The sequence below is a fragment of the Rhinopithecus bieti genome, unplaced genomic scaffold (genome assembly GCF_001698545.2).
Source record: "Rhinopithecus bieti isolate Rb0 unplaced genomic scaffold, ASM169854v2 scaffold_37657, whole genome shotgun sequence".
Taxonomy (NCBI): domain Eukaryota; kingdom Metazoa; phylum Chordata; class Mammalia; order Primates; family Cercopithecidae; genus Rhinopithecus; species Rhinopithecus bieti.
This window is the reverse complement of record NW_016815825.1, coordinates 256157-277432: the sequence shown is the minus strand read 5'-3', so window position 1 is coordinate 277432 and position 21276 is coordinate 256157. Positions and strand designations below refer to the sequence as shown.

Below are 21276 nucleotides of genomic sequence, written 5' to 3'. Positions count from 1 at the left end.
TTTCTCAGCCGCCGGCTGAGAACCAAACTCAGACACCGGGATCCGTTTTTGGCCGAGATTCTACCTCGGGAGTTTAATTTGAATTCAGGATCTGAGAACCACTTTTCCAAGGCAGCAGGCCCCACACCTCCTGTCTGTAGAAGGCCCAGGCTGACTGTGGGACGCGTTCCTGTGCAACTCTCCACCAACGCTCTCTGCATTCGCTCCAGAAACATATGGGCAACTGATTTGGAGGGGGCTGTTTTTCCTCTTTTGTTTTAAGAAGTAACCAACAAAATCTAGTAATCGCAAAAGGGTGGACACGGCCTCAGACTAGGGGCCAGGAGTCCCGGGTGTTCTGCCTTGACTTTGCCTTGCAGCATTGACCTTGGGTTATCCATTTAGTGGCTCTCCTCTAAATTGTTTTCACCTGGAAGGCTGGGCAATTCTTGCTGCCGCACTTCTCATGGATTTGAGAAGATTAAAGAAGACAAGTGTGAGAATGCCTTGAGAACGACCAGAACCTTTCACAGATGTAAAGCATTATTATCCACAATAATATTAACACGGAGTGAGCCTCTCTGCAAATCACCATAACTATATTTTTTAACTAATCAACTTCAATGAACAACACGCTACATCAAAAAGGAACATATCCTACTGTGTTTGTCTTCGTAAGGCCTGTGAACTTGCAACTTTCAGTTTCATGTAACAGAAAATATTTTTTTCAGTCCACATTTCAAAAGGAAAGAGAAAATTTTTGCTATAATTTTACTCACTTTGATACCCTTACTGTACTGCTATGCTCATTACATCCCTCTTGTAGAACTGTTAGATAATTTGAGGCCAAAAAACCTTGATCAACATTGATTTTTACAGTAGTAATGAGAGCTGCTTTTTATTGAGTTCTGACCATGGGAAATAGGAGCACAATAACACCTTGTTCTGCCCAACCCTTCCAGCTAAGTAGTTTCACTTCCTCACTGCAGATAAGAAAATGAAAGCCCAGAGAGGTTAATTTCCTCCCCAGGTTAAAAGGTAGTGTCAGAGCACTAGATTTGAATTCAGGTCTCTCTGAGTCTAAAATCTATGGTTTTACTTTAAAATAATACTATTTCTCTGTGAACTATGTTATTGCCATCATCAATAAAACATACTGGAACTTTCATTTTAGACTATGAAATCAGATGAATAAGTAACAGATTTTTGAAGGCAAAAGTTAGCTAATTGGAATAGATTTGTCGATACCCAAATGGTTTTGGGAAATGAGTTTTGAGGTTCTCAATCCTGTCGACAAGGCAAAGTACAACCCGTATTTATGGTACCACACTAACCCTGGCTTCAAATGATCTGTGGGTTGGGAGGGATAAGAATTTGCTTCCAGAGAAAATGAAAATGGAAGTATGGGGGAAGGCTCTTTTATCTAAATGTTTATGTTGATAATTAGTCTCTGGGTTAAATTACACATTTACTGCAAGTTTTTAAATACTATTTTCACTCCTCACATATGACAATTGTCCCCAAATTTGGCCACCCATCAGATCATCTAGTAAAATTTCTAAAATTCAAATATCAAGGTCTCAGCCTAGATCTATTGGGTCAGAATTTCTCTCTATTTGTAAAATCTCCCCCAGGCATTCCTGACAGAGCTGGTCCACTGAATCACTGATGTGCTGTGATTTATGACCTTTCAGAATCGATTCTTTTTAAAAATCCTAACATTACATAGTCCTTAGACCATTTAAATCACTTGGCTTTTTCTCCAGTAGTACTAAATTATAAAACTACAGTTAGTGAAAATCATAACTTTCTATAATTATGACTCAGTGAGTAACATATACATATAAATGTTTGTTGACAGTCAAGGAAGAAAAAAATCCTAACTGCCATCTATTTCCCACATTCAGACTTCACGTTGCAACTTTCTCCCAAAGTGGATTTTACGTCCAAGCCATAAAGATCTAAGAGCTCCTTGTGGGAGTACTGAGCCAGGACCCTGCTAAGACCACTATAACTACCCCTTCTAGCCACTTTGAAAATAGGCTCTCCTGCCTATCTGATAAATGCCTGCACAAACTATCAATAATTTACTCTTTTCTATCATGACTTTTCATAAGAAATATTTTTCTGTTACTGCTATGAAGAAAAAATATGTTTACTAAACGTAGGTTGTTATTTTTCCCATGTTAAACAATTCATCCAGAGTCATAAATAGACAAGAATGTCACCCACAATGTAGAAACAGAGAACAAGCATGACACAGCATAGTTCAATGTTAAAAGTGTGACAAGCAACAGTAAAGTTCAGTGTTAAAAAAATTGCATTAATATGTAATTGCAAATATCTGAAATCAAATAGGTTAAAAATCATCTATAATTAACCAACCAAACAAACAAAAAGAAGCATTCAGGTCCAATTTGGTGCACAATTTATTCTAAGAAAAATCTTTAGCATTTTAAATTACTTAACAAGGTTTGTTCTCTTAAATGTACATTATTTCCTTTCTAAAAGGCAGAATTATTTACATATTATTAGGTGGAGCTTTTAAAATAATCATCACATCAACCCACTAGCATATTTCTTCTTTTCCTAGATGAGGAATATAGGGTCAGAGAACAAATTTAATAAGGTTCTGTATGCTCTTATCACTGCTGTGTTGATTTTGTGACCTAGAAAACCAAACCAACTTTTAACGGCCAATCAAAAAATTGTTTGATTAAAAAACTCTTCCAGAAAACGTTTCAGGAAGGAAAGACTGACTAGATCTAGATGTAGTTGAACTAGGGCAAAAAATTGTAAGTTTATTTGAAAACTACATTTGAATTTTGGGAATATACATGCTAGTGATGGAATATGGAAACATACTGATAAGTCTGGGCAAAATAAAATTGCAAGTAACCCCACTGTTTGAGAATGCATAGACTTGGCCAACTTGAAAATCAGCCTGTAATCAAAGGGTTTCGTGACTCCTCTCCCTTTGAGAAACATGTAGAGTAAATCAAAGATTATTAGTCGGTATTCTATAGCTTTTACTACCTCAGTGTTATAACATTTAATAGTTTGGAATGTTGAGTAATTGGAGTTGAAATTATTTTCTTTTGTTGAGAACACCTCATAGGGACAAAAGCTTAATCTAGTTCCTGTAACTAGAGGTTTTTTATGATGTTCTCTCACATTTCTGTATGGTTTGGGGAAGAGAGGATCTACATAGATTTCATTTTTATTACAGGTCAGCATTGAGCTATACAACTAACACAAAGAGTATATGATGAATACATTTTGCTCAAATGACATTTCCTGGTAATTTTTTAAAGTTTTATTCTAAAGAACTCTTTCTCTTGTGTTGTCTTCCTTTAACAGCCCACTTTTCCTGTAGGTCCCGCGATAGGGACAAATACGGCTATTAGCTTTGCTCCTTACCTAGCACCTGTAACCCCCGGAGTTGGGTTAGTCCCAACGGAAATTCTGCCCACCACGCCTGTTATTGTTCCCGGAAGTCCGCCGGTCACTGTCCCGGGCTCAACTGCAACTCAGAAACTTCTCAGGACTGACAAACTGGAGGTACTTCAATTCTATTTGTGTTTTGAGATGCATTTGTGGTAGAAGTATACTTCTGTATAAGTGATTGCTTGTAAGATATTCATTCAGTCCTGCAAAACAGCCATGTAAACACACACACACACAAACTCTCACCTAAAACCCATGCATTTATAACTCTATGGTTTGAAGTTAAGGCCAAGTATAAAGGAAATTAGTCTATGGAAAAGACTAGTTTTAACACAAAAATCAGCTGCATGGAATATGCGTTTAAGGGAAAAATATTAAACAATCAATGGAACAGTGACTCAATCATGATGCAGCCTATAGAGATGGCTCCAGGTCCTGAAGGCCTCCTCATGTCAAGATCTAACTCTTGTAAGACCCTGGAAAGTTCTGGAAACTGGTGGGCCAGGAGCCCAGCAACCAGGGCAGCCAAGGACACTCAGGGAGAGTGGTGGGAGGAAGTAGGACTACACCAATTTACCAGCTGGTATGATCATATTTCAGTATCTCAAGAACAAGCATGGCTGCTCTAGTATGTTCTAGAATATTAGTTCTGATTGTGTTGTTGCTAAACAGGGGAAATTGGAGGATAAGTAAATTTAGTTTTTTGTTTTGTTTTGTTTTGAGACAGAGTTTTGCTCTTGTTGCCCAGGCTGGAGTGCAATGGCCCAATCTCGGCTCACCACAACCTCCTCTGCCCGGGTTCAAGTGATTCTCCTGCCTCAGCCTCCCAAGTAGCTGGGATTACAGGCATGTGCCACCACCCTTGGCCAATTTTGTATTTTTAGTAGAGACAGGGTTTCTCCATGTTGGTCAGGCTGGTCTCGAACTCCCAATCTCAGGTGATCCACCAGCCTCGGCCTCCCAAAGTGCTGGGATTACAGGCATGAGCCACCACGCCCGGCCTGTAAATTTCATTATTAATTGAGATTTTTCTTTAACCTCAATTGTTCTATAACATTCAAGAAAACAAGTTCCTATGTATAAAAAACATTCTTAAGTTATGAATCAAACCAAACCTCCTATACTTTGTTAGGTAAAATTTCTCTTTAATCAGAGCTATAGAACTCATCTATCTATCTTACTGCTATATCCCTGTGATATTCACTACAGCATTTTATAAGGGTGTATAAAGATTCTCATAGATTTTTTCAGAGAGCTCCTTTAATTTCATTACTGATTAAAGGTGTTAAGTGACGCATCCGGTTAGGACGTAAATACACAGTGCTTTCTGTTAGTGGGATTATTAGAGAATGTTCTTTCAATGTGCATTTGTTTAAATATTAACCCAATAAACGTTGAGGGCAATAAAATCTGGCTGCCTAATAACCTGTGAAAGTTTTAAAACTCAGAATTTCAAACTGCAAATATTTTATAAGATATTTATTTTTTAATTTAGTTTCCATCTGGATGCCCAGATGAAGAGAATGAAACTCTAATTGTTACTATTTTGAAAAGATCCAGCCTATCCTTGTCAATTACTGAATAGACCTTTTACAGGACTGGAAAAGTGTTTTGGGCTCCACCTGCTGGACCCACGGAGCTTTTGTGTTCAGTATGTGACTGTATTTTAGAAAACAAATTAAATCAGCGGAATTGGGAACAAATAGTCCTTCCCAACAGGGCTGGTAGACAAAGACGTGTAAAAATGAATCACAATGATTTTAGCAGAGCGACTTTTGGTTCATTTCAAACCAGGAATTAAGTCAGCTGCACACAGAGCACCTTGGTAGGAGCTTGAGGGCTGGTCCACACCTATGATGCTATCAGACAGAAGTCATTCCACTGATGGAGGAAGGCTTGCTTAGAATCTGTGGGAACATCTTAGTGATTTTTTATTTTGTGCATTTTATGAACTAAAGATAGAATGTTGGCTAATATCCAAGTAGGAGGAAACAATTAACAATCTGGTGATTCATGCTGTTTACCTTCAACCTGGCCTGGTAACTGGTCAGTGAAACAGTATTTCCTAAGTTTGTCTGACATTCACAATACTTGAATTTCATGTCAGGGGCCCTTCATATAACATCACTAATGAGCAACATGATGATCACTTACATATCCACTTTGGAATTGGAGCCTAAAAAGAAATAACTTACAATTCTACTCATAATTATTTCCTGCTAATATTTATAAGCAGAGAAGAATTATACAAGCAATATGCATATGTTATTTATGCAATTTCATGTTATCTATATTCAGGGCATAATTAAGAATACTCTTCAAATTCTAAAGAAATATTTTTTCATACAGTAAAATCTTGATCCACCAGAATTCTCAGGGGATGGAGAATCCTAGTTACTTGAGATTTCAGGATAATTTAGCATTAAAGAATTTTAAAAATAAACTATTTCCCTCCATTTCTTTCTTTCTCTATATCTCTTGCCATATTTCTCTCCTTTTTTGTCTTTTCTTTTCTGTGCTGTCAAAATAGTATAGTGACCTTAAAAATGAAAATTTTGGTGTCTTAGATATTGTTCTTCTGATTTATGATTATGTTATCTTTGTAGAGCAAGAGAGAAGGAGTGGGAAACAGGAGTGTTCAGATTCACCCCACCCCACCTCCTCAGAGAGAGGAGGAACATGTCTGTCGTCATTTTCCCTGATTCTTTTTGTACAGCTGGTAGCTTGATCGATGGTGAAATTATCCCTCCACACACACAAAAAAACCTATAGCATTCTCAGAATTGTCATCCAAGTAGGAGATTGAAGATATAGAGAGAGGTAGATAGATTATAGGTGATTGGTAGATAATAGATTATTGGTAGGTAAGCAGGTATATATACATAGGTAACTAGATTAGATAGATGATTAATTAATTGATAGATTTTAGATGGATAAGTAGATGATAGATGATGGCTGGATGGACAGATGATGGATGGATGGATGATGGATGGATGGATGGATGGATGGATGGATGGTAGGTAGATAAATGGTAGATAACATTAGTAATTGCAGTTTTTACCATTAAAATAATGATCAATTAACAGATAATGGATGGATGGATGGATGGATGGATGGATGGGTGGATGGATAGATGAATAATAGATAATAGATGGATAGATTGATAAATGATAGGTAATAGATGATGGATGAATGAACAGACGGATAGATGATTGGATAGATTGATTGATGGTAGATGATAGATGAAGGAATGGATGCATGGATAAATAGATGACAGATGATAGATACATGGATGGATGGAGAGACAGACAGATAGATAGATAGCCGCATAATATGCCACTCAGGGACAGTGGAGGCCTTGTTGCTTTTCCTTTGTTATTTTAGCTGAACGGCAGATTTCGGATTATTTTCTCAATATAGATTTTCACCCTAGAAAAGGGGGTAAAACAAAACTCAAATGAGTGTCTCAGAGATTGTGGTTACCTGGGTTCTGGATAATCAGTCTTTTCTTATCAGTGGTACAAAAGCCACCATGGAAAGCGAGGCAGCCTCCGCTCCTCCCGTGGTGGCCGGGGCCGCAGGGGCGCCTGGGCTCAGGCTTGCCTCTGCAGCGCGGCTCTTATTCCCTGTCTTAGGTATGCAGGGAGTTCCAGCGAGGAAACTGTGCCCGGGGAGAGACCGACTGCCGCTTTGCACACCCCGCAGACAGCACCATGATCGACACAAGTGACAACACCGTAACCGTTTGTATGGATTACATAAAGGGGCGTTGCATGAGGGAGAAATGCAAATATTTTCACCCTCCTGCACACTTGCAGGCCAAAATCAAAGCTGCGCAGCACCAAGCCAACCAAGCTGCGGTGGCCGCCCAGGCAGCCGCGGCCGCGGCCACAGTCATGGTAAGTGCGGCCGCCCGCCGCCCCTGCACCCTGGCGCCTCTGCGGAGGCCGCTCCGGGCTGGGACTTGGATGTTCTTCCCAACACTCGGGAAACATGGAAGGCTGCTATTCCTGCTGCTCCGCTGCCTAAGTTTTGCTGTTGTTTTCCCCCTTTTTGTTTTGTTTTGTTTTCCCCTCCTGCCCTTCTTCAGCACAATAAGTAAATCCCTCAGGCGCAGGGAAAGCCCTGGGGTCCCTGAGCTCCGTTCCCCACTCCCAGGGCAGCGGAGATTGCGTGTGCTCACTTAGGGTCTTCTTAAGAGAGGCTCAGGGCCTTGTAATGAACATGAAGGTGGGCACCGCTTCAGAGAGGGGAAAGAAAGGCGCATTTCTGCACCTGAGCACCAGGAGGCAACCAGCTCCTTGGTGCAGCCGCGGAGGACTGCTGTGGCCTAAGAGAAGCCCAGCGAGTCATCTGGCTTTTCGCTACTCCCATTCTCTCCTCTTCTTGCACTTATCACAAGGGCAGTGCTGGTCACATTCCCCACCACAGTGAGATTTTATGCAGAATAGCAACGAATGAAACAGATGAAAGTGGAGCCATCCTGGCTGATGCAGGGAAAAAAAAAAAAAAAAAAAAAAGACCTGTGACCCAGGCTTGCTTCCCTGAGTCACCTACTGTCATTAGAGACCAGCAGTACATCATTATCATGGCCTGGGAGTCTGCTCAGAATCTCAAGGAGCCTAACTGTCCCTTAGAGACCAGATGCACCATTATTAGGATCACCCAGAAACCTGTGGAGCCTCCAGAATCCTCAGCCTCGCCCCAGACCTCAGGGAATCAGAATTTAAATTGTAAAACATCCCCCAGGTGTTTCGTATGCACATTAATATTTGAGAAGCACCTGCCTAGACACTGCTTATCAAACTTGGCTACATTTTGGAACAACCTGAAGGGTCTGATCTGACATCTGTCCCTTTCCCTGAAGTTTCTTATTTTCTTATTTAGTTGGTCTGGTGTGGCCTGAGCAGTGACTTTTTTTTTTTTTAAAGACAAGGTCTCTGTCATCCAGGCTGAAGTGCAGTGGAATGATCAGGGGTCACTGTAGCTTTAAACTCCTGGGCTCAAGTGATCCTTCCACCTCAGCCTCCTGAGTAGCTGGGTCCAGGCCCATCTAAGTTCTAAATTTTTTGTAGAGACAGGGTCTCGCCCTATTGTCCAGGCTAGTCTCAAACTCCTGGGATCAAGCAATTCTCACACCTTTACCTCCCAACGTGTTGGGATTACAGGTGCGAGCTACCACACCTGGTGACAGTGGCATTTTTTAAAAGCTCCCAGGTGATTCCAATGCACCACAAAGTTTGAGAACCTCTGCATCAGGTTGCAGAAGTTTCTAATTAATTTGTTTTCATGTGAGCTCTCTGGCTTATCAGAAGTCTGTGTTAATATGTGATAGGCACTCATTCTTTCAAAAAATTTAATGAGACCATGCATCTGGCACTTGCTGGGTAGAATAAATAAATCAGGCAGGTTTCCTTGCCCTCAAGGAGTTTGGAGTTAGTAACTGAGAGCAATAAAATGCTCCTCAATGACATGATAGAAATGCTTAATCGGGTCCAGAAGGCATGAAGGACTCAGTGGCCAGTCCTCCCTCAAGAAGGAGAGCTATGACTGCAGAGATGAAAAGTACAGTTTGAAAACACTTTGTTCTAGCTAGCAACCACCACCTCACACACTGATTACTGATTAAAATGGAAGGGTAGCTGTCACACAAACAAGTTCACCATTACTCAACATTGTTTGCACAAATGTTTATTAAGGCACGGACCTGCAATCAGTGATAGGGATACAGCAAGAAAGGCAACGTCTGCCCTGAGGTAATCACCACTGGGTGCGGAGCATGTGGTTATAGAGACCTTTCCAATCTGAGCTGCTTATTTCCACGCACCTTGAGCACAGGGCGCTTCATCTAAATCACTGTTTTTCTTTTGTTTAATCTCTGAGTCCTTTTCTTATCCATTCAGTGTCCTTTCCTCTTGCCCTTCTCATGCTTATGTTATTGGACATAATGCTGATTTTTCTGAGTGAATTCCTATATATGTGGAGATGTATGTATCTACACAAGAGGGTCAATAAGAAACAGAGAAATTCTCCCCTTTTTTGTTCTAGTAAAAGAGTAGTTTCCAAAACTCATTTTAATTGGGAATGGGAAGGAGAGGAGTAAACTGATCACTTAAGGCTGATAAAAAAGGAATTCTTTTAGAGCACAAATGAGGTCCTTGACACATTTTGCCAATGTGGAATCCATTCTACTATCCACCTAGTGAGGATCTCATCCCATAAGAAGTAAGATTTTTTTTTTCATTGTAATCATTATTTTAGGCCAGCTCCAACGTATCCTAATTGGTGTGTTGATTGATGGGCACTAAGAACATAATTTTTCATAAAATTTGTTTGTTTTTTTGAGACAGAGTCTTGCTCTGTCACCCAGGCTGGAGTGCGGTGGCACGATCTTGGCTCACTGGAGCCTCCGCCTCCCAGGTTCAAGAGATTCTTCAGCACCAGCCTCCCGAGTAGCTGGGACCACAGGTGCATGCCACCATGCCTAGCTAATTTTCGTATTTTTAGTAGAGATGGGCTCAGGAATGCCTGGGTTCAGAAACTTCAGACCCGACAGGTCACTTTCTCCTTTCCCTTGCCTACTTCTCTTACTATAGCCACACCATTCTCTAAGGTCAGCTTCTCTACAGGACCTGGGATCAAGGCTTTGGACATCTATAGGGATGCATTCTTACATCTTTTGGCAAGAGAGAGAATGGTGTCTTTTATACCAGCTCAAATTAGATATTGGTGCGGGGGAAGAAGTTAAACGTCATTTTGGTGGCTGTCCCTGTGGTCAGTGACGGGATGCTGTGATTGACTCAGCCTGGGTCCCAGTGGCTATCCTTGGTCACTGAGGTATGGAATGAGGCCCTGATAATATGAAAATATTAGTCCTTCAAGTAAAAGCATATCTCAAAGATATTGTGGGTTTGGTTCCAGACCACTGCAATGAAGCGAGTATCACAATAGAACAAATCACATGAATGTTTTGGTTTCCCAGTGCGTATAAAAGTTATGTTTACACTATACTGTGGTCTATTAAATGTGCAAGAACATTATGTCTAAAGAATATATACACACCTTAATTTTAAAATATTGCTTTAAAAATGCTAACCAACAATCAGAGGTTTTAGTGAGTCGTATCTTTTTGCTGGTGGAAGATGTTGCCTTGATGTTGCCTTGATGTCGATGGCTGCTGACTGATCAGGGTGGTGATTGGTGAAAGCTGTGATGACTGTGGTAATTTTTTAAAAATAAGACAACAATGAACTTTCCCACATTGATTGACTCTTCCTTTTATGAAAGATTTCTCTGTAGCATGCAATGTTATTTGATAGCATTTTGCCCAGAGTAGAACTTCTTTCAAAATTGGAGTCAATCCTCTAAAACCCTGCTGCTACTTTGTCAACTAAGTTTATATACTTTGCTAAATCCTTTGGTGTCATTTCAACAATGTTCACAGCATCTTAGCCAAGAGTAGAACCCATCTCAAGTAACTACTTTCTTTGCTGCTCCATGAAGCAACTCCTCAGCCATTCAAGTTTATCATGAAATTGTAGCAATTCGCTCACATCTTCAGGCTCTACTTCTATTAAGAATTCTAGTTCTCTTGCTATTTCCATTATATCTGCAGTTACTTTCTCCATTTAAGTCTTGAACCCCTCAAAGTCTTCCACGAGGATTTGAATTAACTTCTTTCAAACTCCTGTTCATGTTGATATTTTGATCTTCCATGAATCATGAATATTCTTAATGGCATCTAGAATGGTGAATCCTTTACAGGTTTTCAGTTTACTTTGCCCAGATCCATCAGAGGAATCACTATCTATTGCAGCTACGGCCTTACAAAATTTATATCTTAATTAATAAGACTTGACAGTTGAAATAACTCCTTGATCCATGGGCTGCAGAATAGCTGTTGTGTTAGGAGGCATGAAAACAACATTAATCTCCTTGTACATCTCCACCAGACCCCTTGGGTGATGAGGTACATTGTCAATGAACAGTAATATTTTGAAACAAATCTTTTTTTTCTGAGCAGTAGGTCTCAACTGTGGGCTTAAAACATTCAGTAAACCATGTTGTCAATACATATACTGTCATCCAGGCTTTGTTGTTTCATTTCTAGAGCATAGGCCGAGTAGATTTAGCATAATTCATAAAGGCCCTAGAATTTTCAGAATGGTAAATGAGCATTGGCTTCAACTTAAATTCACCAACTGCATTAGCTTCTAGCAAGAGTTGGCTGCTGTACTTTGAAGGTTTGAAGCCAGTCTTGACTACTCTGTAGCTCTGAAAGTCCTAGTTGACATCTTCCAATATCTGGCTTTTTTGTCTACATTGACATCTGTTCTTTAGTGTGGCCACCTTCATCAGTGATTTTAGCTAGATCTTCTGAATAACTTGCTGCAGCTTCTCCATCAGCCCTTGCTGCTCACCATGAACTTTTATGTTACGGAGACGGCTTGTTTGCTTCAACCTTGTGAACCAATCTCTGCTAGCTTCCAACTGTTCTTTTGTATCTTCCTCTCTCCTTTCAGCCTTCATAGAATTGAGGAGTCAGGACCTTGCTGTAAGTTAGGTTTTCAGCCAGCATGGTGGCTCCTGCCTGTAATCCCAACACTTTGTGGGGCAGAGGTGGGTGGATCACTGGAAGCCAGGAGTTTGAGACCAGCCTGGCTAACATGGTGAAACCCCATCTCTACTAAAAATACAAAAATTAGCTGGGCATGGTGGCATATGGCTATAATTCTAGCTACTCGAAGAGCTGAGGCATGAGAATCGCTTGAACCTTTGAAGGCAGAGGTTGCAGTGAACTGAGATCGTGCCACTGCACTCCAGCCTGGGTGACAGAGTAAGACTCTGCCTCAAGAAAATAAATAAATAAATAAATAAATAAATAAATAAATAAGGCATTGGTTTAAGGGAATGCTATGGCTGGTTAGATCGGTCCAGCCCACTAAAATTTTTTCCACGTCGGCAATAAGGCTGTTTTGCTTTCTTATCATTTGTATATTCACTGGAGTAGCACTTTTAATTTCCTTCAAGAACTTTCCCTTTGCAGTCACAACATGGATAACCTTGGCACAAGAAGTGTAGCTTTTAGCATATCTTGGCTTTCGATATGCCTTCCTCACTAAGCTTAATCATTTCTAGCTCCAATATGGAGTATGTATTTTAAGTAATAATGTGTGACTCTTTCTTTCACTTGAACACTTAGAGGCCATTTAAAGTTATTAATTGGCCTAATTTCAATATAATTTTGTCTCAGAGAATAGGGAGGCCTGAGGAAGGAGAGAGAGGGGTGATAGCCAGTGAGTGGAGCAGTCAGACCATGCATGACATTTATCGATTAAGTTTGCGGCATGGTTCATGGTGCCCCAAAACAATTAAAATAGTAATATCAAACATCACTGATCACAAATCATCATAAGAGATATAATAACATTAAATTTTAAAATATTGTGAGAATTACCAAAATGTGACAAAGACACAAAGTTAGCACATGCTGTTGAAAAAATGACTCTGATAGACTTAACATAGGGTTGCCACAAACCTTCAATTTAAAAAAACTGAAGTATCTGCGAAGTACCATATAACAAAGTGCAATAAAACAACCTATGCCTGTACTTATTAACACAACATATCAAGGTACTAATAATGACCTTAGAGCTGAGCCCTGATTTCATCTGCCTGTTTTCTCAATGGACCATTTCTAACATCTGCAACCAATATATACTTCAGTCATTAAAGGAACAATGCACCTAGTATATGTCAGTGGTAGATGACCTGGGCTGATGGGGATAAGAGGGAAAATGGCCATTTACACAAACAGGTCATTTCCCTGCTGCATTTCTTCAAGTCAAAGCTGTACTCTTCTGTGTACCCTTGTACACATTTTCACATTACATTCATGGTTACATTCATCAGGCTGCATAAAGATTACTGCAGTGGATGCCAACAGTGTTAGTTACCATAGTTTCTTGGATTGTTACACCGTGCCCAAATTTGGAGTTCTGATAAGTCAGAGGATCTTGGAGCATCGTCAAAGACAACCCAAAGGAATGTAGTTTCAGAACAAAAGCCAGGTTCTTTCTGACAATGACATGAAAATTACTGAATCTGTCATGTGTTTTTAGTTGAAGTAAGAGGCTCATTTGAAACCAGCCTAGGTGCTGTTGGATAAAGTCAAAGTATTGCTACTCTAATGGCAAAATTACTCAGTACATGGAAGAAAAACTATTATTTTCTTTCCTTATCTAAGAGGACAAACAGGAGTGATGAATGCAGTTAGAAGATATTAATATTCCATTCACCTGACTTCCATATATAAACCCCAAGCATTTCCAGGGTACAATTTATATTATTGTCTGGAGATTTCCCACTTATTTTAATTAGATGCTTAAAAAGAATGGAAAGTTTTGACTCCAGAATAAAAGACATTTATTTCCTTTAGAGTCTTATTCTTTTACATACTTCTTAAAACATAACCATCACAATCACCAGAATTTTTTTAACATGAGAATAAGCCAGACAGAACTTCTCTTCGGTAGTGTTAACACAAAAGGTGTCTGATCTTCATACAAGCAATCTTTGTTCACATACACCAAAATGGAGTGACACAAGGAAAGAACCATTTTGCAAAAGGAAACAGGACAAGCGGCCATCAGCTAGATATGTTTTGATTGTTCAGGAAAGTCTGTACAGGAACTTTGATTGGCATCCTACTTGTCTACCTTCTTTCCTACTTTAAAGTGACAGCTCTGATCATTGTTGTCAGTGTTTTCTGACCCCTCAGATTTGGTCTTTGCCTATCATGCCTGATGTGGGCAGTTGGTTCGATTACCTTGACTTGCAGGTGGATTGGTCCTCAATTCAAAAAAATAAAAGCCTAACTGCCCATAGAACCTCCTCTGACTCATCACCCACGCTCACCAAACTGGAGAGGCCCAGAGAAGCAAAGGCTCAGAATGTTGGTGATGCCAGCCAGATGGATTCCAAGTGGCTGATACATAGTGAGGACTCAATTAACTGTCTTGGTGCTTAAGGAGGATCTTAGGATACACTGGGCTTGGTGATCTATGAGATCTGTTCTAAGCCTGAAGATCTTTCAATGTAGGTAAACATATGCCAGCAGTCAAAATCACTGAAAACTGAGCATCTGTATATGAAAATGCTACATTATAACATGATTATTCATCCACATGGATTTTTAAAATACATTCTCCACATACCTACTTCACCGTGTGAGACGAACAGCATGTTAATATGCACACCCCATCCTCCAAGACCTCAGTGTTTACTTAAACAGGAGAGATCTGCCTCTAATAAAGAAAACTCACGCCATGGAATGATAGAGATACACGTCACTGTCCTGCTCACTCTAGTGTTCTCAGTTTTTATACATTCCTAGATTATTCTAAATTCTATGGAAATTAAGTTTCATCACACTAAGACCAGAAGAAGAACATTAACCTTCCACGTGACAATCCTAAAGGGAAATGTTTATTAATTTTCATTGTACTTGGAGACTTCATTAAATGGTTCCTTGTTAAGTCAAGTTTTTGTTCATGAATATCAGCCTTTGGAGACACAATCGCTCTTCTAGTTAACATGTTGAAAAAGATCAACCCATTAGTGGATTCATTCTGCAAATACTTAGGATTGCAAATGGGAAAGGAAAAATTGAGTCCAGAAAGTTAAGGCCAAAATGATTTTGAGTTTAATGATCCAGTTCATGTTCTCAATGTGCTCCATGAGAATAGGCTTTGTAACCTTCTTCAGCTGACGCAAATTAACTGAAGCTCAAGAAACAAAACAAAAGAAAACTCTGCACTACTTAACAATGCAAAGCTGTGCAAGGATGGAAGATTCAAAACAAAAATGGCATTATGGAAGTTACATGATGTCAAAGTTACATGCAAGGAAAGAATGTCCAGTACACAGAAGTTTTGTTAGCTCATTGTTTTTAATGTTCACAATTGTACTTTCACAACATTGATTTCATGTTATTCAATGACCCTGATCAAAACTACCTTCCAAAACATTTTCTTCTCCATTGGCCATTCTAAATCTCTTCTCTGCCTGTAGTTCTTTCTACTTTATTTCTAGTCTCTTCCCCTCCTCAGCTCTCCCCTTATCCCCTATTATCTCCATACATTTTATCCTGAATTATAAAACAACAATAAACATCCTTTATCCAGGAAAATGTCATTAACTGTTTCCCATTTTAGTACTATCTCATGTCAAATGACAAAGTTCTATTTCAAAACTTTAGAATATAATATTTGTCTTTATTAGACAAACCTTAGGGATTTACCTATTGTGCTAAACATAGAAAAGGGTATTTCATTTTTTATTTGCATTGGAGCAATTCCTTTGAATTATTTATTTGCATAGAATTCCATCATAGAATTTTAATTTTTTTTTTTTTTTTACAACAAGTAACAAAGAATAGGAAAATTTTCATTGTGGTCTAAATCAATCCATATTTGTTTTATTTCAGTTGTTTAAATGAAACTGTCTTCCCAAAATTATGGTTCTAAGTTAAAGATATTATTTTACTTCTAATCTTTCAAGCAGTTCTTTGCTATTATTTTTAGCTGTTTGCTATTTTTAGCTGTTGTATGTGTTCTTTCCAAGAGTTCCACTTTTCATTAATGGGTTGGTCACTGACTGTAGCTAAAAGTACAAATAGAATTACTAAATAGAAATTATTTTGATACCGGGGGACACTAAATACCTTTTAAAGGGTATTTTCTTAGTATAATCCGGTAAGTTGTTTGAGATAAATGAAATGAACATTTTCAATGTAGTAGAAAACAGAATGGATGATAAGTTGGTTGTTAAAAACAGGATGATGGAATAAAAGTGGGGAATTCTGGAAACTCACTATTTAAATTCAAGACACTAAATTTGGAACTTTAGTCCACATGACAAGACTCACACTAGCAGAGTGAAGACAAGAATTGAGACAATTATCCACATGATTCAGACAAAAAATAAAGATCCAAACCCAACAGTTTCGCCTAAATAATCTTGTGTTTGAATATTTTTTTGCCTGAATTTTTTGTCTCAGTTCGCCACTTCATTTTGTTAGGCCAGCTATGAATTTTAAATTATTTTTATGAAAAATTTCAACTTGGGTCTTATCCTTACTCGATGGATTCATTATTTCATATTTGAAAACTAACTTATCAGAAGTTCTTCGATCCTATGGCCCTTACAAATTTTGCATTTTTTTCTGAAGCAATATAAAAAATGCTTATGGTGTGTATGCAAGCTGCTGTTTTAATTAACTTTCCTGAATTTCAAACATCTATATTTTACTCTCTTATATGCTTTTAACTAAGGTATAGTAGATGCATTTTTGCTTCAATACTAATTTAAGGTGTAATATTCATTTCTTTAGAGAACATTTTTGTTGTTGTGCATGCCTAGTGTTTTGTACGTTGTATATTGCATTCAGAATATTTTTTTCCTTCTCACCTATCCACAATGCAATGCCGTTCCCATGATGCACCTCTGCTTGCTGTTTACCTGTATGTTAATTCGCTTGAATCCCATTGGCCCACTGCCATCATGTGCTCGCTGCCTGTTATTAAAAGACTCAGTCGACTGCCAAAGCAATGAAGCGACCTCTCGAAGCAACTGTAGACCTGGTACTTTGACCTTTCACCTTTCGCTTTGCATGTAGCTTTTCAGAGAACCATCTGAGATTTGTATTGTAAAATATTGGTTGCGAACAATCATTATTATTAATTTATGGAAAAAATCCAATAAGGTGTTTAGCCATCTCATTCTCATACGTAATCTGTGAAATAAATTAATCCTAACAAATTTTAATACCTTTTCCAAAAGAGTGAAGCAAATTTAAATTATTTGACTCAGAAAATGTTCATTATAATTCTTATTAACCTTTAAATTCAAGAAATTGTCATTTAGTTAAATAAAAGAATAGGTATTAATAATAACACCAATGCTTCCTCCCCCTTAGAATAGTTTAACTCATTTTAAAAGCTGAAGCCATTTTTTTGTTGTTGTTGTTGCTTGATAGTTTTTCTTTTCCTTAGTTGAGATGCTACCATTTTGGGTTACAGAAATCATGCTTTCGCTCTCAATAACAAATTCTCACTCATTCGACATTGCCGCTGTTTAAATTAAGGTGCATGGCAGAGGCATCTCCTTAGCTGTCATTTTTAAAAAGAATGTTGCAATTGATGATCTCTATGAACACGGAAGTTGTGTTTGCTTTAAGTTAGACATATCTTATCGAATTCTTCATTTCTAGGCCTTTCCCCCTGGTGCTCTTCATCCTTTACCAAAGAGACAAGCACTTGAAAAAAGCAATGGTACCAGTGCGGTCTTTAACCCCAGCGTCTTGCACTACCAGCAGGCTCTCACCAGCGCACAGTTGCAGCAACACGCCACGTTCATTCCAACAGGTATGTGCCCTTACTGCCCTATGTCCTGTGCCCTTCTGGTCATGTGCTTTCTTCTCATTTCTTTAAGCTGTTTGGTGGCATCTAGTTTGCTTTTGAAGGTATAATACAGTTTGAAATTCATCGTTGTCCTAGCTATCTAAATGTATTTACCTTACTTTGAATGATAGCTAAAGACTGTTAGGATTCTAAAGCCAAATATTTGATAGATTGAAAAGACAGATTTAACCCATGAGAAACAGAGAGCAGTTAGGGCTTTTGGTTTCTCGTATTCACACAAGCCCTGTCAAATTGTTTATGTGAATAAGACCTTTTATGTGTGACAGTTGAAATTTGTCGTTAACTCTGAATGACCTAAAAAATAGCAATTCCAGTAAATACTAACCATTTTTTTCTATTTCTATTCAGAGCACTAAAACAATGAGACTATTCAAATTAAAGCAATTCTCTACTCTTATTTTTATATCCATTCTATCTCTTTCTCCATCCTTCTCAACTTTCACCAAGTTCACAAGTATATAGAGCTCTTATCCTCAGTGTCTAAGCCAATGCCTGATACTATTACATACCATGTGCATTAACTATGATTCCACTAAAAGATCCATTGTAATAGTCATAGAATCTTAGAGTTTAAAGGACTCTTAGTGATCTCCTCATCCAGCTGATTGTTTTACAGATGAGAAACCTGAGGCCCCCTAAATGAGAAGTGACTTTCCAAGGTGCCACAATTGATGAGAAAAAGAACTAAATTTCCCTGTGACCAACTCCATTTACATCACATTCTACCACCCAGACCTGCCTCTATATACACATACCACAGAGTTCTCCTGAAAAAAAGAAAAAAGCAGATAAAAGTGAATTTTTGAATAAGTGACCCCAAAAAGTCAGATAAAAGTAAAAAAACAAAAGTAGAAAGCATGTCATCCCTCCCCCATTTGCACCAACATCTCTAACCACAGACACACACACGCACACCATATGCAAAGATAGTCACCATAACTGACTTCGGTTTTCACCTTATAGTCAATGTTAGAAGCAGGGGATAACTTAAGCCCTGGTGGGAAGACCATCCATTGAGTTCTTTGTGAGTCAAAATTCTTCAGCCCACAACAGTGAAATGAAGGTAAATATAAATGAATAACAATTCTAACAAAAAGAGTTTTTTGATTCAAATCCATAAATTTGAACTTTTCCAGCTTATTATCCATTTCCTTAAATCCCATAGCTTATCAGAGTTAACATTAGAGGGAGGTAAAATATTTCTGTGATATACTTTGTATAAAATCTACACTTTGGAATGCATTAGTAACCTGTGAACAATACATATTTTAGTTAAGATATAAATTATGTGAGCAAAGTGGTTTTCAGTGTTTACTTTTCTTATGTTAGTTTTGAACCTATCTTAAATTCACAGACTTGTAGAAGAAATCTCTAATGCAGTATTTATTAGGGGTTCACTCTTGCCCTATTACAGCTTTAATTAGTGACATCCCAGTGCTGTTACAGCATAGCAGTGTTTTAACATGTAATCTACTTGAGATAACACATTTGTAAAATAATTACTAGAAGGTAAACTTACGTTAATGTCCTGTGTGGTTACTACAAAGTGTCTCATTGTAGACCTCTTGGCCACTAGATATTTTAAGATAAAAAAAAAATTAAGGAAGAATATACCGAGGAGAAAAATGTAAAAGGAGAAGCCTGTTTCTGAAGTATGTATGTTACTGCCATTACCATGTCCTGGGAATACCTATGGAGCTCTGGTGCTAAGCCTGCCAAAAGACCCGGAAGCCCTCCAGCACATGTTTAATTCTCCAACCCAATAATGACTGATGTGTTAAATCACTGAAAGAATCATCACTTTAAAATATTTCACCTGGAAGCCTTTTAAACATTCCCAAAGCAAGGATAAACAACATCCGTTATGCAATGACCTGATTTTTGTTGATGAAATGAATTGCATGAAGGACCCATACGGCTGCATTGGCGCTGTGGTTGTGTACTTCCGCCCTCTGGTGGATTCTTTAGGAACAGCTTAAGTGTGTCTGGCAACCCTCAATACAGTGGGCTTTGGAAGCCAAAAAGTGGGTCCTAGCACACCAATGCAGTGACTAGAAGGGTTTCCATTTCTTACAAGACATGAATATCAGAGTGAACAAACATGTGGATCTAGTGTTCTGAAATGGTATTTCAACTGCTAAGAATTTTCACATTTCTCTTAAATGAGGAAAGAGAAAATAATTTTATTAAAAGGAAATTAAAATAATCTTTAACCCACTTAAACCCATACCAGGAATTTTATCGTTCATTTTAGCTCAAGTTTTTGCTTCTGATTTTCTTTCTTATAAACCACATTTTCAACTTTATTTCTAAAATGATAAAGATAATAATCACTCATTGTTCATCATTGTTGATTTGAAACCTCTGCAAATCAAGTGAAGATGTTCAAAAATAATTCTTATAACTTGGTACATAGAGGACCCATTACTTTTAAATGAACAGATTTTGATTTTTCTATAAATGTTTTACATAAACATAAATATAGAACAAAAAAGCATTTTGTGTTTTCCTGAAGGTTGCCCTTGATCAAAAACCATTCATAGTTAAAGCTTTTGGTATGATACTAAAATTCTCCCATTGACACAATGTGAATTTGGATTTTGGGAATTCTGCCTCCAGTTTGCAAAGATATTAATATAAAATGTTATACAAAATATGAGAGTCTTCTCCCAAACCATGCTAAGATCATTATTGCCCTAGTTGATGCCCTAGTACATTTGCCGTGGGTGGAAGTTTTCTTATTATTTTTTTCTTTTTTGATCGGGATTATTTTAACCAAGTAGTTAAGACTTTTTCTTTTCTATGTTAGGAAAGTGGCAAAACCACACACACTTACAAAAATAGCAGCATAATAATTCTTGGCATTTCCCTGACAGGTTTATTCTAAGTTACTGTAAGTGTTCTTATAGACATTATCTCATTATTCTTCAAGATGTTGCAGTTCTGTTAGTGGCGGGCATGGTTATTTGCATTTTGCAGATGGAAAAACTGAGGCTGTGTCTACACTGCAAAGTGGAATACATAATTAATGGAACTACCCAGATAATTCTGGCTCACAGATATGACAGCTGAAATATTTGTGCAGCTGAAGCAGAAAACATTTGAGAAGTCTTTGTTCATAGAATTAGTGCCTTAGTGAAATGCTTCAACTAATCAGAACAAAGGCAACCCACAGAATCCTTCCTTGATTTATTTCATTATATTAAAAGTATAGAATAAGTAGAACAGGGGACAGTGTCCAGATATGGCCTAATGATGAGAAATGTGTAAATGTTACCTCAGATTGTCACATGACTTGGTGAAAGATTGATCAGTGTTTAGTGGCATCTATATCTGCATAAGCACAACAAAATTTATTCCATTCAAT

General features: G+C 38.2%; 1 protein-coding gene across 10 annotated transcripts in view; it reads left to right on the top strand.

Moving 5' to 3' along the window:
• The window catches only part of MBNL2 (muscleblind like splicing regulator 2), a 181519-nt gene that overhangs the window by 124817 nt on the left and 35426 nt on the right, over positions 1 to 21276 (top strand). For 6 of the 10 annotated variants that reach the window (XM_017854065.1, XM_017854069.1, XM_017854066.1 and 3 more), the window contains exons 4-7: positions 3340 to 3540; positions 7062 to 7325; positions 17016 to 17069; positions 17699 to 17852. In XM_017854065.1, coding sequence (XP_017709554.1) covers positions 3340 to 3540; positions 7062 to 7325; positions 17016 to 17069; positions 17699 to 17852 — 673 coding nt within the window. The remainder of the gene's footprint in view (positions 1 to 3339; positions 3541 to 7061; positions 7326 to 17015; positions 17070 to 17698; positions 17853 to 21276) is intronic. The other 4 variants (XM_017854073.1, XM_017854071.1, XM_017854075.1 and 1 more) reach the window with 1 other exon arrangement.